This window comes from Piliocolobus tephrosceles, chromosome 1 (genome assembly GCF_002776525.5).
Source record: "Piliocolobus tephrosceles isolate RC106 chromosome 1, ASM277652v3, whole genome shotgun sequence".
Taxonomy (NCBI): domain Eukaryota; kingdom Metazoa; phylum Chordata; class Mammalia; order Primates; family Cercopithecidae; genus Piliocolobus; species Piliocolobus tephrosceles.
Genome location: NC_045434.1, coordinates 73325298 through 73343019, shown reverse-complemented (window position 1 = coordinate 73343019; position 17722 = coordinate 73325298). Strand labels below are relative to the sequence as shown.

General features: G+C 36.8%; 1 protein-coding gene across 11 annotated transcripts in view; it reads left to right on the top strand.

Moving 5' to 3' along the window:
- ESRRG (estrogen related receptor gamma) overlaps nt 1-17722 on the top strand; it is a 597265-nt gene that overhangs the window by 565644 nt on the left and 13899 nt on the right. For all 11 annotated transcript variants that reach the window (XM_023203733.1, XM_023203731.1, XM_023203728.2 and 8 more), the window contains one exon: nt 15697-15966. In XM_023203733.1, the coding sequence (XP_023059501.1) occupies nt 15697-15966 (270 nt within the window). The remainder of the gene's footprint in view (nt 1-15696; nt 15967-17722) is intronic.

Genomic DNA, 17722 nt, shown 5'->3' with positions numbered 1-17722 from the left:
GCATCAGCTCTATGATGTTGCCACAACCCAAAGGCAGAGTTGAACTAGGTGTTCCCTGGAGTGTACGCCTACGGTTGTCAAATGAACCTCCTAGATGACCTTTTTACATTTATGTGTAAAACGACTTATGAAAATGCTTAATTCACCAAAAGAGATATGTCAGAAATATGTTAAGCAGAATAGTTGCATCAGTTCTTCGGCTACATGAAGTTCTACATTCCAAAATGAGTCAATACGTGTGAAGTACACACGTTTTAGTTATGTATAAATACAATGCTATTTTCCCTGCCTACATTTCAGCATGGAATTTTGTTGTTCTTGAATTATTCTTTTAAGGATGTTAATATCCATGAAAGAGATACTCATGAGCTATAATCGAATTTGTCTCGGAGAACTTATTTTGGATTGCTGTGTTAGTGCTATGTGCTGGGAATAAAATCCCATATATCTAGCTTTTGCTTTCACTACTGAAATAGATGTTAGGATATCTGCGTAGTCTCTGCCCTTTAAATAATGCACTAACTACAGTGCTCATGGACACCCTTTCCTTCTCTCATTTGATTTTGAGATACGGAGAATAAATGAGATGTTCACTTGGGTTTCGCTGTCTTTTATAAAATCCACCCCATTCTGGAGTGAATGAGCGAGAAGTGCAGGAGGCGGCCTTCGTGGGAGCAACTACCTTTCCCAAGTGTCTCATCCTCTCTCCTCTGTCATCCCCAGGCGATGTGCCTGCATTTGTGTGTGTAGATTTATAGTTTATCTTTATCTATGGCTTCATCTGTAGGTAGCTATTATAGCTGCCTCGCCTGGATATTGTTTGGGACTGATAGATCTGTCTGTAGTTCATCAAAGAGGAGCCGAGTGCCTAAAAGCCATTGGGTCCAGCTGAGGATGAAATACGAGCCATCAGCCTTGATAATGGCTGTAAAATTTCATAATTACACGGCCTTTATTACATTGCATAATGATCCTGAAGCAGTATGGAACAATTAATTAAGATTTTCAACCGTGGCTCTTTCAGAAATTAAAAGGTGCTAGTAGCTGAGAAATGGGGATCTGTCTTGTCCTAAAAGCATTAGGGATGCTTAGGAAATACTTTCCAATTGCACTTTTATTTTTCGTTAAGAGGAACATCCCCTATTTAGGGAACATGCGTTAGTATACCATTCCTATTATCAAGTTTTTATTTCAACTTCAAAACTGATACTTTAAAAAGAATGGGAGTAAAAGAGACTGCTAAGGATCTCTAGAACTCCCCAACTTCCCTATTCTTTTCTTTGAAAAATTCTATTCAGCCTCCTGCTGTAGCCATTTATCACATTTATGGTTGTTCATCTCTACACATTAAATAAATGCAGGCTCTGAGATAGGGGGTCAGTTAACTGCCTACTATAGTATACTGACCAAGGATTTTTTCTTATACACTCTCTCATATCTTGAGGCATTAAAATTCTTTCAAGATCTCTACAGGTTTGACAGGCATCCCCAAAGGAAGGCTTTACCGTTTTCATTTATTATCCTGCGAATGCAGCATGTCACATCTAATATATACCTTTTATTTTATTTTTCATAATCTCATCTTCACACCCCATAAAGAGTAATTAAATTTGGTGAGGGCCTGTAAGAACCACTAGGAATTTGCTACATTTAAATAATAAAGAAACTAGAGTATTTAGTATTTATACACATGGATGTGCATTTACACATACAAATTGTAACCCACCCTCGACTTTATTTTCTATGTCAAGGAAATTATAATTGAGCTAGTCAGGTACAATAAAATGCTAAAGAAAAGATAGTGAAAACAAGTCCAATATTTTTGTTATAATTACTGTAAGCTGTATCCCAAGCTTTATTCCATGTACTCAGTAAGAAATAGATATGCTTCCAGGAAACAATCAATGGTATTTTCAATTTAAATGAGAGAATATGAAAAAAGAAAACCCCCAAACTTGTTGTGATTTACACATAACTCCTGGATATTTGTTCCCATCAAGTATTATTGTTTTTAAATTGACAATCATCATATAATGTTTTACGGATCTAAATATTTCATGGGAGACTAAAACTTCCCTTGGGCCTCCCCCATAATAAACTCTCAACAGAAAATTTAGAAAGGATTATGTGCTTCAAGGAGGAGCTGGTGCTCAGAGTAAATTCTCTTCTTGAGGCATTTAGTCCCTTAATAGGAATTTTCTGATCTGCTGTCATTCTTGTTCACACACCGAGTGTCACTGCCTCTAAAACACTTGTCATTCTTTAATGGAAACAAAATAGTCATTGCAGCCAGAGCCGCAATGTCATTCCACTACCCCTTGCTGCGTCGGCAATAGTGAAAATGACAGAGCAGCTCTCAGTAGGGGTAATTAAAATGTAAATATTGATATTTTATTATTTGAAATTACTTTCCAGTGCGGCATTTAATATCTCTCCATCTGTGCGGCTCTGTTTAGCGGTCACTTTAGTGCAGCTCTGGGATACCAAGCAGCGACTTGATCCCCGTTATGTCAAAATGCTTGTTGCTGCTTAATTTTGATATCTAATTAAGTGGAAAAGTACAGTCCACACTGTAATCCATGGCATCTTAACCAGCTGCTTGGGTATATTTAGAATTAATCTCCACTATGGAATCATCCTAATGTATGCAATTAAGAGTCTGCCGATGGCTAATTAGGTGTATTAGAATCAGACAGCTTTTTTTTTTTTTTCCTTCATTTTTTTTCCCCCTTTCATTTTGGACTGTTGTAGACAGAAGAGTCTCTGCCTCCAAAGGTAGTGTTCATGCTACTCAAATCTAGTTAGGAAACAGGGCAACTTCTGAATATGGTAACCTTTGTATTTTCCTGCACGTGTTTCCTTGAATCAACTTGATATAAAAACTTCTAGGATTTCCCGGGGTTTTTTGCAGGGTTTCAGTGACATGAAAGGAAATGGTCGCAGCCTAGGAGAGAGGTGGATACAAAGGTAAATGCACTCTCCAACAGATCAAAGTGGGAAAGCTGAGAGGCACTGCTGTGGGTGCTCTTGTTCATTTGGGGAGGAGAAGAATTATGGCATGAGAGCTTTTAACTGCAGCTGCATTTGCCTCCTCCGTTCTACTTTTGAATGGAGGATCTTCACAGAAAGAATTATAAGAGGCACAGGTTTGGTTTGAATATCACATATCCGTAGTAAAGATATACCACCGGCAGCCTTTTACCACTGATAACGATTCTGCATTCATGTGATTGAGGAATTCTGAGAGCTGTGTTGTTTGATGTTTTTGTTTTGGTTTCATTTTAACTTGGCTAGTCATCCAAGCTGGGGATAGTGTAGAGAGGAAGAAGGGAGGGCTGAGAGGAATCGAAGGGGTTGCCGCTATTGTCAATGAGAAGATAACTGGTCGCCTCCCCAGTGGAACGTATGCCAAGCCATAATGACTTAGCTCTGCTTGAGCCAGCAAACACCAGCCGTGAACTTGGGAGTAAATATTCGCAAACAGATCTTCATTAGCCACAGAGAAAAATAGTGTGGGAGCCTGACTTTCAACCGAACTCTCAGAGCTAGAAATTCAGAGAAGCTGTTTTTCCATGCTGTCCAGAACACAAATTATGCCTAGGTCTCTAAGCATCAGTAGTAAGGATTTCTAATATTATTTGAACGTGGAGTTTCAGGGTCAGCGTGCTATAATTTCATATCTGTGACATGCATCTCATGGATAACATATTTCTTCTACGTTCTTTCATGAATACATATGGCACTTTGTTTTTAATGGCCTATGCTGTAAATCCTTTAACTTCCATTTATGCAGAAGACCTCCTGATTTTTTTTTTTTTTTTTTTTTTTCTGCCTCTCCTCCTCCTAGGGCATATGTTAGAGACACTGAGTTATAGTTTCTATTTTAGGAAAATTGAGAAAAGCACACCTGAAGGATTTTCATTTTTTTCTGCCTTACTTGTAACTAGTAATAGTAAGACAAGGAGAGATAACAGTGTTAACTCCACAAACACTGAGTCTATAATAATTAGTGCTTTTATTGAAATTTGTATTTCTATATCAAGGGACCAATTAGATAACTCTGAAAGTATTTAAAGTTATGTTTTTAAAGGCAGTACAGAAATTATAAGTGATTTTTCTTTTAGAGATCCAAGATAGAATTGATTCTTGGTCATTTCAGTGAAAGTACACAAGATAATCACAACTCCCTTTTGTATGTGGCAGCTTAAATACAATTTTCAAATTTTTAGATTAACTCATATGAAATGACCCAGGTTCTCACAATGCCTGCCATTCTGTGCTTAATGTGTATGCAGGTGTGGCCTTCACAAATGGGAAAACTGTTACACAAAGATCTTTTTGACAAGATACCCTCAGCCTTAAAGCCAGCAACTCTACCTTCATTAATGCAAGCAGTATTAGGAGAAATTTTGAACTTTCACCTTACTTGAATAGGCAGTGTTTAATCCAAAATCAGACTGGGGTCCGTTGAGCACTTCTGTTTTCCTTCTAGTGTTGTCTTTTGTACTACATCAGTAAAGATAGCTAGATACATAGACCTTAATATATCTATCTATATTTTAATCTAATTTGCTACAGCTTATTTCTAATTTATTCAGTATGTAGAATGTGCTTTTTAAAAGATTCTTACTATATTAGACTCTAATGTTGGATTACAAATAACAGAAATGAAGCAACCATAGCAGTTACTATTCTTTTTTTCCTTTTTTCTTTTTCTTTTTCTTTTTTTTTTTTTTTTTTTTTTTTTTAGATGGAGTCTCGCTCTGTCACCCAGGCTGGAGTGCAGCGGTGCAATCTCAGCTCACTGCAACCTCCGCCTCCTGTGTTCAAGCGATTCTCCTGCCTCGGTCTCCTGAGTAGCTGGGAATACAGACCCATGCCACCATGCCCAGCTAATATTTATGTAATTAGTAGAGACGGGGTTTCCGCATGTTGGCTAGGCTGGTCTCGAGCTCCTGACCTCAAGTAATCCACCCTCCTCAGCCTCCCAAAGTACTGGGATTACAGATATGAGCCACCACACCTGGCCAGCTAAGTCACTAATTATAAATTTCCTTTAATTGTGGAACATTGCCAAGAAAAGCAGTTCAGTTCACCTTTAAAAATATTATTATTAAACTTCATGTGTGGGAAAAATAAAATTCATAAAAATTTATTTTATATTTTAAATACATTTTCGAGTTAGAAATAGTGAAAATCAAATCTTAAAAAATAGAAAGGAAGGCAGAAGTTCCAATAATTTGTTATTGTTTGAAAAAGTTAACCAAAAATTACAGCTGGGATTGCCTCTTCGACGGTTTTAAAGAGATTTAGAGGCACGCCTATCTCTTTTTGAAGCCCGACAAATGACATTCTCTACTAATAACTTATTGGTTAGTTTATTAAAACTTTGCATGACTTAAAAAGCATGTTTTTGATCCTAAAATTTATATTCACAAAATTCATCTGCTTGTGTTTCTCCTCATATCTCTATTTTCAATGAAAAATTATAATCTTTAACACAATAATTTTCTCATGAATCCAAACTCTCAGCTAGCCGTAAATGTAAAAACAAAGCTCATACCAAAACAATGTGATACTGGTTCTGACCTATTAAAAAATAGTTTTGGTTCCTGCTTCATTTCCTCAAGGTCTTACCTGATTTCTTTTAGATTTAAATAGATTCTGCTTGACTTGCCCAGATTATTTGCATAGAGCTATCTATAGTTAGGCTGGTTCCCACAGCAGGTAGAAGTGGTTCCTCTTCAAAATTATTATGTAAGAATGGATATACAAACTGGTTTGATAAACCTGAAACGTGTCTAAGTGGCATTTAAATTACATTAACACCTATGTGTACAGACACAGTGAAAGGACATAACAGACAAGAACCCTCTTTGCTGTTTGTAACTGTCTCATCTGCTGCTTTATAACAGGAAGGGCCCTTACTCCCTCAGTGCTGCAATGATTGTAGTGTGGCAAGTACTTCTGACAAGTGAGCGTTTACCTAGTGAGGACCCATTGTTCTAAACTGGACTGAGAAGGAGACGCCTTATGTATGCTTTTTTGTTGCCTTGTCTCCTCTGCTGTTTTTGATTCAGAGAGAAGCAGCACATAATGATAAAATCCCAGGATTTCTCAATCTTCTTGCAAAATTTTTAGTGTGGAAAATGTTCTTATGAGAAGCTCCTTCTTAGACTTAACAAAAATTAGGTTGGGATCGCCTAAAAATTTACGTTAATAAATGTAGACACACAATGTTTTATTCCTGCAAGTAGAAAGAAGCAATGAACATTGAATTCACTAGATTAGTATTTCAGAGATTTAAAATCTGAACTACAGAATATAAATGTGTGTGTGTGTGTGTGTGTGTGTATATATAGTCAAAATAATTATACAACCAGGATAGGTAGATAAATTAATGACAGTACTTATAAATAACAAAAAAGCAATTGTGACATTATCATGAAGTCTGTTGTGTATGGTTACTTATAAATATAGCAGAAGCAGCTAGTCCATATGACTGAAACATCAACTTTACTTATAAATTGAAGAGAACTGACTGAGGTTAATAAATGTAGGCAGGACTTTATCAGAGTCTAAGTGGCTCCAAATAAAAATCCTATATACCGTATAGGCACTTATAAGCAAAGAGTTTTATACAAAATCAGTGCCTTAATAAACATTCATTGTATTAATGAAAAAGCATTAGGCACCCCTTTTTGTTATATGTTTATTTATTTTCTGTGGGGGAGGGATCTGGTTTCTGGAATGGTCTTTTCATTCCCTAACCTCCCATCTTTTTGAGAACCAGTCAATGAGCTGCTGAGGAATTATCTGTTCATTCATTTAGCACATATTTACTGAGCACCAGCTGTGTGACAGGCACTGTTTGAGGAGCTGGAGATATAGCAGGAAACAAATCAGAGATCTCTACCCTGAAGAGCTCATCTAGAACATGGCAAACCACTATCCATAGGATACAGATATATCTATCAAGCAGCACATCTTCACATCCACTCCCTTACGTCAGGGGTCACTTACACCCAACTCTGTGTCTCCTGCTTATGTCTTCATCTTCACTTTTATATCTTACAAGTGCTCTTAGATGCTACCCAGTGGCAATGAGAAAGGTAAGAAGTGTGTGTATTTGAGAATGATTTCACAAGTATAAAAGAGAAAACTTGTTGATAGATTAATGAAGGGCCAAGAGTGAGGCGGCCAAGAGTGAGGTGGCAGGTGGATGACAGTGCTTAGGGAAGGAGTGGAGCTGTGGGTTTTGACATTAGGATTAGGGAAATGAGCTCACTTAACATGTTAGGATGTCCATGGAGGAGTTACTAGGGGAAGAAGGAAATATGCAGGAAAAGGGAAAAGGAACAAACAGTCAAATAAATTCTATGTTCTACCAGAGAGTTTCAGTTTTATCTTGTAGGAGATATGGAAACCAAGAAAGCATTTTGATGAGTGGATGGCATAGGGTTTCTATTTTAAAGATTGCTTGACTAGCCATGGGTAAGATGGAAGAAAGCAATATCAGATATAAAAGGATTTTGGTAAGGAGGCTGTTGAAATTTACCCCAAAATGATGATGAAGGCCTAGACAAAACTGGGGTGGGGAGGGGAGGAGAGAAAGTGATGGATATGGATACATTTAGGAGAATGTGTACAACCAAGCAGCGAACTCTCCTTTTCTGCATAGACATGTACTTGTATCCATCCTTGCAATACTTTTCTTTTTTGTTTTTTATGATCTTATCCACTTTTACTGTGCTATACAATCTTAGATGACAAGGATTATGTCATATTCATCATGCATATTCCAATGGTACTGAGCATTGAGTTTCACTTCTAATAGATGCTGTAAATATTAGTTGATTTGAATTTTGTCACAGTAGAACCATTGGAAGCCTAATAATTTAGGGCTGAAATAAACCTTCAAGAATAATTTTTCTACCTTCTAGTTTTACAGATGAGAAAGCAGGAACCAGCAAAGTAGAGTCATTCCTCAGAGTTTTACAGTTCCTTGTGGCAGAGGTGGCACCCAATTCTAGGTCTATTTACTCCCAGGCCATGACTTTTGTCTGAGGTACTCACCATTACCTAGACAGCCTTGTGCTTCATGGAATTAGCTCTGTTTGTTATTCTGAATTAGAAACTGTTGGAACTGGAAGATTCTCAGAAGTGCATAGCCTGTAGTTTGCAATTGACATATAAGAAGGTCACCTGTGGGTTTGTATTAGTTTGCTAAGGCTGCTAAAACAAAGTACCAAAGACTGGGTGGCTTAAACCACAGAAATATATTGGCTCACAGCTCTGGAGGTTGGATGCCCAAGAGCAGGTGGCAGGAGGTTTGGGTTCCTTCTGCAGGCTTTTCAGGAGAATCTGGTCCATGCTTCTCTCCTGTCTCTCCTGGCTTCGGGTGGCCTCAAGCATCCCTTGGCCTGTAGGTAGTATTCTCCCTGTGTCCTGACATCACCATCCCTCTGCACATGTCCATCTCTGTGTCCAAATATCCCCTTTTAATGAAGATAGTCATATTACATTAGGGCCTACATTAATGACCTTATCTTAATGTGATATCTACAAAGACCCTATTTCCAAATAAGGTCATGTTCCCAGGTCCTGGAGGTTAGGACTCTAACATCTTTTGGGTGGGATGGCACAAGTCAGCTCATCACAGGGCCAAAGTTAATACCATTGGTTGTAGTCAGATCTCTAGACCTCAAAGTTATAGTTCCCCTCACTATCTTCTCCCCTCAGACATCACTTCATGACTATAAACCTTTATCTTATGGGTATTTGTTGCTAAATGTTTTCCACAGACTCTTTAAAGGCTTGTTGAAATGTCTGTCAGCCTTCTCCAGAGTTCAACATAGAGTCTGTATGTGTTTATTTTGGAGGCTTGAATTTTAAATTGTTAGACCAAATTTGATGTGGACCCCTTGGGAATTTCCTGAAGAGGATAGTGTTTAGACATCTGATTCCAAAGTGGGACTGGTTTTCTATGGACCACTGGTCAGTTCCCTGAAGCACTCTATGATATTTCTTGACCTGGTTCTACCAGTGCATTGGTAAAGCAAGTCAGATTCAAGCATGGATCCTTTTTCTTTCAAATCAGAAGTGCGTCTTCCAAATGGTATTTTTCCCTATTCAGTATCCATCTAATTCCAAAGTGAAACTGAAAAATGCCCTTTTTAAAGATATTTTTTAGAGTCCTACATTATATGGCATTGCTTTCTTTTTTTCTTGATGGTCAAACAAATTTCAGTCACATCAAAAAAGAGAGCTTTCCAGGCGGAACTTATTTGCAACTAGTAAAAAATAAAGGTTGTAGGAAAAGAAAGCCATTAGACTTCCCTCTTTAAGGCAGCTCAGCCTATACTTGACTCCATGCCCTCCAACAATTTTTCTTTCTTCTTGGCTTAGATGAAAGGACAAGAGAAGTAAAGTTGAGTTCAGGTAAGAGGGAGCTTGGGAAAAGCTAAGGGAATTATTTCAGATCCTCTCCAGTCATTCAGAAGTAGTAGGTAAGTAGGGGTAAGTAAGGACTTCCAAAGAGGAACTGCACACTCTGTATAGATGGTCTTTACATTCTTATTAGGCATTCATCGGCCCTGTCTCTAGTACTTTTCAAAGTAGGTTGGCAGTTGTTAAAAAACCACCCACTTACAAGAAACAAAATGAAACAAAACAAAACCTCTTGTCATCATATTGAGTCTTTCCTGTATTGTCACTTGAAATATTTTTTCTTAGCTGCTATTATATTTTAAATTTTTCTAGGAAGCTGACTGGAAAACCAGGAATAATTGCTAAAGAAAGCAGTTCACCACTTCTATGGGGGCATGTTTTCAATTTCTGTTTGTATGATTGGGCTAATTGTAAACTCATTTGGTTGTTTATATAATCAGCATGAGTGGTCAGTGGTCAATTGAACCTGTAAATTCAGTTAACAATGATAATTCTGTTTTGGACTGGTAGATATTACCTTCACGTTTCTGTTCTCCTCTCCTTTAGTTCCTCACAACTACTTAGATCATTTGCTCAGTTTTATAGAAGGTGGTCACTTCTGTCTTTATATACAAAATTGTATTAAAACCTGAGTCCTGCCTTTTAGACTTTGGGAATATGTACTTGTTTTGTTTAACCACTATTTTAAAATAATAGTACCATAAAATCAATGTGAAACCTACTTAAAGTATAAAAACAGAGCTAAAGAAATAGATTTCTTATGGAATCAACAAATGTTGAAACAAATGATTAAATTAGCTAGCAAGGGAGCTATTTTCCATTTTTGTCAATTACTCTTACATTTCACCCAATTGTGATTGAATCTAAATTATTGAAATCTGGATTATGGTCAGCCCAAAAGAGTAAAGGTACAAAGAAGAGTATTATAGGTATTGTATCTAAAGCTTAAGCACGAACATAATATAATCATTATCATCCCTTTTAAAGAAAAATTTTAAATAAATTTTAAATAAAATGATTCTGATAGCACCATGTAGATGTTCCAGCTTTCACTTCTGCAGTTAACCATCTGTAGATGTTTAACTCTAGCTCCTACTGAGTTCCAGTTCATGAAAAAAAATCTGTGTGCATATATATATAAAGTCTCCTGCAAGGGACTATATATATATATGACTTACATATATATATATATACGTATAAAGTTTCCTACAAGTCCCTGAGTTATGTGTTTTGTGAATCATAGGACAAAGTGATATGTCTGCCCCATATGTGAAAAGAACATCTGGCTTAAAAATACAAAATAAATTTATCTCTAACAAGGGTTATGCATCTATGTGTCTATTGGTAGCAAAAACTAAATGTTAGTGCCACTGTTATTCTTTTATTCTCTGGGTCCTGTAAACATCAGGTTTATTTGTACAGGAAAGAAAAGAATCTAGCTTACTTTGCATTGCTCAATCAGCTTCTCAAAATGAACTTCATTTGTGATCTCAGTGAGTCATTATGGCGTAATTATAGTTCTAGTATGATATGCTATTTGTTGAAAAATGTTGATTTTTTTTGTGCAACAGGAAAACTACAGTTCAAAAACTGTGATCAGTCAAATCAATGCCATGATTAACTGATATTAACGGATGCCCTGAAGATTTAAAATGCTTGCTCTCTATTTCAAGAAAGCAGCCGAGAAGAAAATGCCTAGCAGGGGTTAAACCCAAATGCCTGCGCTGCAGCCTATTTCTGTCAACACTCTGTTCAGGAAATAAACATTTATGCTTTCTGAAATGAAAGTGTATTTTTGAAGACTAGCCGTCAGATATTTTTTGCCCTTCACACTTTCAAACGCTTAGCCTTTTTTGTAAGTTGACTGCAAAGTGCATCAGTTTGCCAGGCTAAAAAAAAAAAAAAAGTGCTTGACGAGTGCCCATGGCACCACTGTCAACCTCCGAAGTTTCCAGTAGAAGAAGGCAAGACGGTTGGCACAAAACATGCTTTCTTCAAGCCTATTACCTCAGGGGTACCTGCCTCTTGAGAAGCTTTTCAATCCTTCCAAATGATGTTATTCCCAACTGTCATCTGGTTTATTTGGAGCACACTGTATTGCAGATAAACATGCTATTTAACTGCGGGTCAAGGTAGAGAGTCATTCTGCAAGCAAAATGCCTGAGATACATTAAATGGCACTGACTCTGGGACAGAGATGAAGAGAGATCCGAGTTGTCAGTGATATGCACGGAATGGGCTGTAGCTGGGGAAGAAAAAATGTGCCATGGTATCAGTGTATTTTAAAAAGCTGTAATACGGCTGAACATTTAAAACTATAACCTGTCACACACCAAAGATTAAGGTCCCAGGATGTACAAAACATGAAGTTCAAACGACACAACTACGAAGCATATTTTATTTCACTTGGGAAAGAGGTTTCTCTCCAAAGAGCGCTAAATATTACAGATGATGAAGACCTCTAACTCATAGCCCAAGAGCTATAAAATACTGTTCAATGCCCGGTAAAAACACAAACAAGTAATTATCATTTGAATACAAGCATGTGTAAGCCAATAGAGCAATTATGTTTTAAGAAAATTCCTTCAACTCAGCTTATTAAAACGTGCATTTTCATTTAGGCCTTGGTTATTTAGAATTTTAGACATTGCTCAGGTCTATTGATAAAAATGTTATTTTATCCATGTGTTTTTATGTATGTGCGACATAACTAATACTCCTAAAGAAAAGGTAAAATAATTTTATGTAATTAAGATAAAATTTCTATTATGTATTTGGCCTCCTCCTTAGTGACCAGATGAACGTGACTATCTCGTAGCAAGGCTGTCTAACTGCTGCTCAGGCATTTGGGCAGGAGAGCTCTTTGTACCAGCTTCCGGATTGCAGTGGTGTGGTACGACAGGGTTAAAATGAGAGCCAGCAATTTCTAGACCAAGAAAAGATAGACGTTCAGACTTTTATTTTATTTTGTAAGCATAGATTGTCCTTTTTCCCTTTGGATTTGCAAAAATTATACTTCCTTTAATCAGCTGAAATATGCTTAAGGATATCAATCAAGCAAACGTGTCAAACCTTTTGTGCCATATCCATCTCCCCATGCTCCCTGACCAAAAAAGGAGAGTTTTTTCTTCCCCTTTTTTCCTTCTCTTTATTTCACAGAGAAGCAAAAGGAAAAAGTTAGGATTGCAGGAAGGATAAACACACACACACACGCACGCACATACGCACACGCAACCATCAATATAGAAGAAATAAATTGCAGGATCAAGTTTAAAAATGAAATGTTATTGTTTTTTGCTTAATTAAACCCTAAAGAAATGTGTGAAATGTTGTTATGGCTGGAACATTGTTAATTGTAAATCACAGGGACAAAGGGGGCCCGGTACAACTTTAAAGTTTCCGTGCACGTAAATGTCGATAGCGTGCCTTCTCCATCATCAGCACTAAATTCACATTGATGCCTCTTTTCTTCTCCGTATTGATCCTTCCATGAGAACGTAGATTTGTATCTGTTAATTAATGCGTCCTGAAACAGCGTTTGTATTAATCAGGCAGATAAGAAAAATTGGATGCCTGCACCCCCCTGACAACCGTAAAAGTGCTGGCCCTGATAAAATCGTGGATGGACCTCAATAAAAAAGTTCCTCCTTCCACTCAATAAACTAATCATCCTGCTTTTAATTATTCGGCAGAAAGATGTGTGGAGATTGGAGAATGTGTAAATCTATTTACTAACAGCAGTGTCTGGGAGGGAGAATAGGGCTGTCACAGGAAGGTGCTGCGGGCTACACGCTCTGTCCATCTGCTGCTGCAGAAAAACTGCGGCTTGGGAGCATGAAAAGGAACAAGAAAACTAAGGCAAATTGAAAAGACCCATTCCTTTTTGCTCATAACTTTCCAGATGATTTTTTCTTTTAATTTACACAATAAATTTTTACTTAGTATGTTTTCTTGAGGTCGATATTTGGATTTGCATTGCACCTTTTTTCCTTGGAGGGGGATAGAAAAAAGAGCAATGTTGTTTTCTGTTTGTTTGTTGTGAATATAACATTACTGAAATTAAAAGCATCTGGAGCCTAACCTATTTAGGTTAAATAATTAGTTTTCTCTGTTCAATCGCTGTTTAAAATGTTATCAGCTTTTATATCTCTAAGAGGATATTTATTAATTTAGCCCCAAAAGCAATGACAAAAATAGAATAAGAAAAAGACTTACACAGCCAGTCCAAAATAAATCCTGTCAAATAACATGTAAGCACCATGATAAACAAAAAGAAATGCATTTTTATATACACCTTAAAGACTCCCTTAAGAAAAGCTTGACTCATCCCTTCCGATGATTTTATTAAGCACTCATAATTAATGGTACCAAATGACAAACCACTATTTTTCACCAATAGGTCAGGAAATCATTTCCTTTTCTTTACTGTGCTATAGTTTCTAATATCATATGGGATATGCACAATTTGATATGAATGAAAAGGACAGCAACAGTGACCATAAGCAGTAGCCTAAAATGGTTGGTCACCAGTGGCTATTTATGATTTGGGTAATAATGTCTAGAAAGGGAGTAAAAATAGATTTCTTAAGTTGCATTATTAAAAACTGCCCTTCCCGGGCGCGGTGGTTCAAGCCTGTAATCCCAGCATTTTGGGAGGCCGAGACAGGCGGATCACAAGGTCAGGAGATGGAGACCATCCTGGCTAACACGGTGAAACCCCGTCTCTACGAAAATACAAAAAATTAGCCGGGCGTGTTGGCGGGCGTCTGTAGTCCCAGCTACTCGGCAGGAGAATGGCGTGAACCCAGGAGGCGGAGCTTGCAGTGAGCTGAGATCCGGCCACTGCACTCCAGCCTGGGCGACAGAGGGAGACTCCGTCTAAAAAAAAAAAAAAAAAAAACGGCCCTTCCTTTCTGTAGAATTACTGGTGGCAGGACCTTAAATGATGGTACCACTGTCCTCAGAAGCCATGAGGTGGGTAGTTACCCTTAGAAGTCTTAGGCAGACACTTGGAAATAAAAGTGAAGTTTTAAGAAACATTTCTTTTTTAGGACTTGGGAAAAGCTTCTGATCATCAGGTATCTTCACTTTAGAATACAGATCTAGTTCCTCTGATATATAAATATATATCTTCACTCCTAAGTAGGCTTAATTGTACTGCTTCCTCTTTCTCTATTGAACAGCATTTTCTTTTTAATTTTTTTGCATATGTTTTCTCAAGCTCAGAGGAACTTTAAATGTGCATGTATGAATGCATCCCAGATTTGCAGAAAAGAATTGATCACATAGGTAATTCAGATAAAAATAACATATATTAATCATACAGCAACACTTACTGAATTGCAGATTATAACCTAATGTTTAGGTAGGTGATATTTTATATTTCCCAAATACAAAATTTAAGATACAAGTTAATTTCTCTTGCTCAAGGTGAAAGAGCCAGTAGCCGAGTGGAGCCCGTATTTACATTCAGAATCTGACTCCTTTTCACCAAACCCTGTTACCTTTATTTATATTTAACTTTTTAAATAATTGGATCTTAATAACAATAGTGAATGGGGCTTTTCTATTTGGTGAGGAGGCCAGACTGCTAAGTATTCCACTTTCTTTTATACCAATTATCACTAATTTTAAAAGAAATTCATGTTAAATATCAGTGACGGGAAATAGCCAATTAAGAAGGCTCACCTAGTTGTAACTCATCATCCATTGTGCTTGTAACTATTAATATTATACAGAAATGTTTCCAAGTTGTGCTGAGCTCTATGACCTAAATTGTTTGTTTACCTTTTATTTTTATTTTTAGCTGCTGCTTCTCCTTCTCCTTCTTCTTCTTCTTTTTTTTTTTTTTTTAGTTTTATGTTGCTTTCCAATAGTAGTTTTTAGAGATGAGATAGTTGAAAATCTGACTTCTTATAAGAGGTTCCTAAAGACTTCAACCAGAAATCAAGTATATTTAAAGATTACATGGTATTTTCTTCTTGAATGAAAGAAAACAACATCTCTATAATATTCCCCTAAGCTGTGTCTATAAAACTTATAGAAAATAGCCACAAATTGAAGAAACTGGTTTGTAACTTTCACTTTGCTGTTCGCAAAGTGATCCAGGGGAAATTTTAAGAGCTTCTAATCAAAGCTCAGCATAATTTTGAGCACTGATGCAGAAGCCAGCTACCATATGAAACTAATGTTGCATTATGAAATTATGGCTTTAAAGTAACTTGATCTGCCCATCTTTCCATGCAGGCTTCTCCACGCTGTCCCTGGCGGACCAGATGAGCCTTCTGCAGAGTGCTTGGATGGAAATTTTGATCCTTGGTGTCGTATACCGGTCTCTTTCGTTTGAGGATGAACTTGTCTATGCAGACGATTATATAATGGACGAAGACCAGTCCAAATTAGCAGGCCTTCTTGATCTAAATAATGCTATCCTGCAGCTGGTAAAGAAATACAAGAGCATGAAGCTGGAGAAAGAAGAATTTGTCACCCTCAAAGCTATAGCTCTTGCTAATTCAGGTTGGCATACTGACATAGCCATTGTTACATTTTTTAATATGTCAGTTTTACCACTCTCCTAAACTTCTTTAGGGATTTGCAAGATCTAGTTTGTAAGTTTTGTATGAGTCAGCAAAATTGTAATCAGTATATCTTTCTAGTGAAAAGTTAGAAATAAGAAAAATATACTTAAAGGGAATTAATTTCATTTGACTTGCTTATTGAATGCTTTGAAACTTTTATCAACTAATACATTTACTAATTTGGATTGCAGCAAAGCAAAAGCTCTTATAGGAATAGCATAAATGGACACTCTTGGGACAAAATTAGTTCCATGGTCTTTTATGCATAAGTTAAAACAAGGGAATGGTTGAAACACACAAACCATTTTTCCCTCAAAAATGCAAATTGTGCAATTGGGAAAATATATTTAGTGTTGCTTTGAGTTTTGGTTATCAAACAACACTGTTTTCTTACATTCTGGAGTTCTTTAGAAGTCAAATTCTGTCCATGCAGTAAGGTTTAAGAATTATGGGAATAACTGTTCTTTACATTTGAACTGAAACGTGCTAAACCAGAGAGCAACTTCTAATAAGTAAAAATCGTTGGTGCTTTGTTGTTTTTCCCTTTGTGCCTCTCTTAATGCTTTATTATGGTCTTAAGTCTCTTAGCATTTGCATAAAGTTCAGGATAGATCCCTCGTTAATGACGTGCCGATCATTAGATACCTGTGTGTCAATAACATGCTCTGATGCTATGTACCATTGACAGTCACACCGTGCCCCTCCATCTGCTTTTGTTTTGACCCTATCTTTGAACTTTATCTTGGTTGCCGGCCAGTAGTTTTCCCTTTAATTACAAGAAGGAAACTGTCAATAAAATCTGTTAAATGGGATGCAATGAGTGGCTTGAATGGGCAGACGGCTATTTGTTCAAATTCTGCAGCATTCAAGGTATTGACAGTTTGTTTTCTGGGGCCATATGTGACGATCAATCTCAGGCTGGGCTCAGCCGCGCTGAAAAATGAAAAACCAGATTGCTTTTGCTTACTTGTGGATGACGACTTTGTGATTTGGCGCGGTCCTAGTGAGATGAGACCTTCTGCCCAAATTGCCCCCATGAGAGCCAGGGACGCGTGACTGTTTTTAGAAATAATTTTTAATTGATTTTGTAATTAACAGTTCATCTACAATATTGATGCATGAATCCTTGGACTGATAGGAGGGAAATTGTTTTCAACAATGAAGTTGTACTTTTCTACTTGTCTTCATAATGGAGTTTAGCATTTCACAGTTTTAATTTTGAATATAACCCTCTTCCTCACCACACCATGTGCCTCTCTTCTTCTACTCTCCTGTGAAATTATAAAATATGATTTCTTATGACAAACGACGTTGTGATTATGAACCCTGAAGAATCCCCTGCCATTCCTCTCCAGAAGATCAAAGTGAGAGATGGGGTAGAAATTTTCTGAGGATTTATTAGTTTGTATGGACTTCACATTATACCATCTCTCATAATTAGATGAAATATTTTACAACAGTTTTGGGAAAAATTTTTATTTGGCAATCATGAAACAATTCTAATTTAAAACATTTACTTGGTTAATTGTTTTTAAAATATACTAAGCCTGTGCTATATCTTTTATGTTTCAAATTGCTTTTTAAAATTATTAACTAACCATAAATGCTGAGCAATGCTAAAATTTTATCAACAAAATTGCTAAAATTATATAATTTTAGATATTGGATGTATACTTTATGACTAAGTATTATAA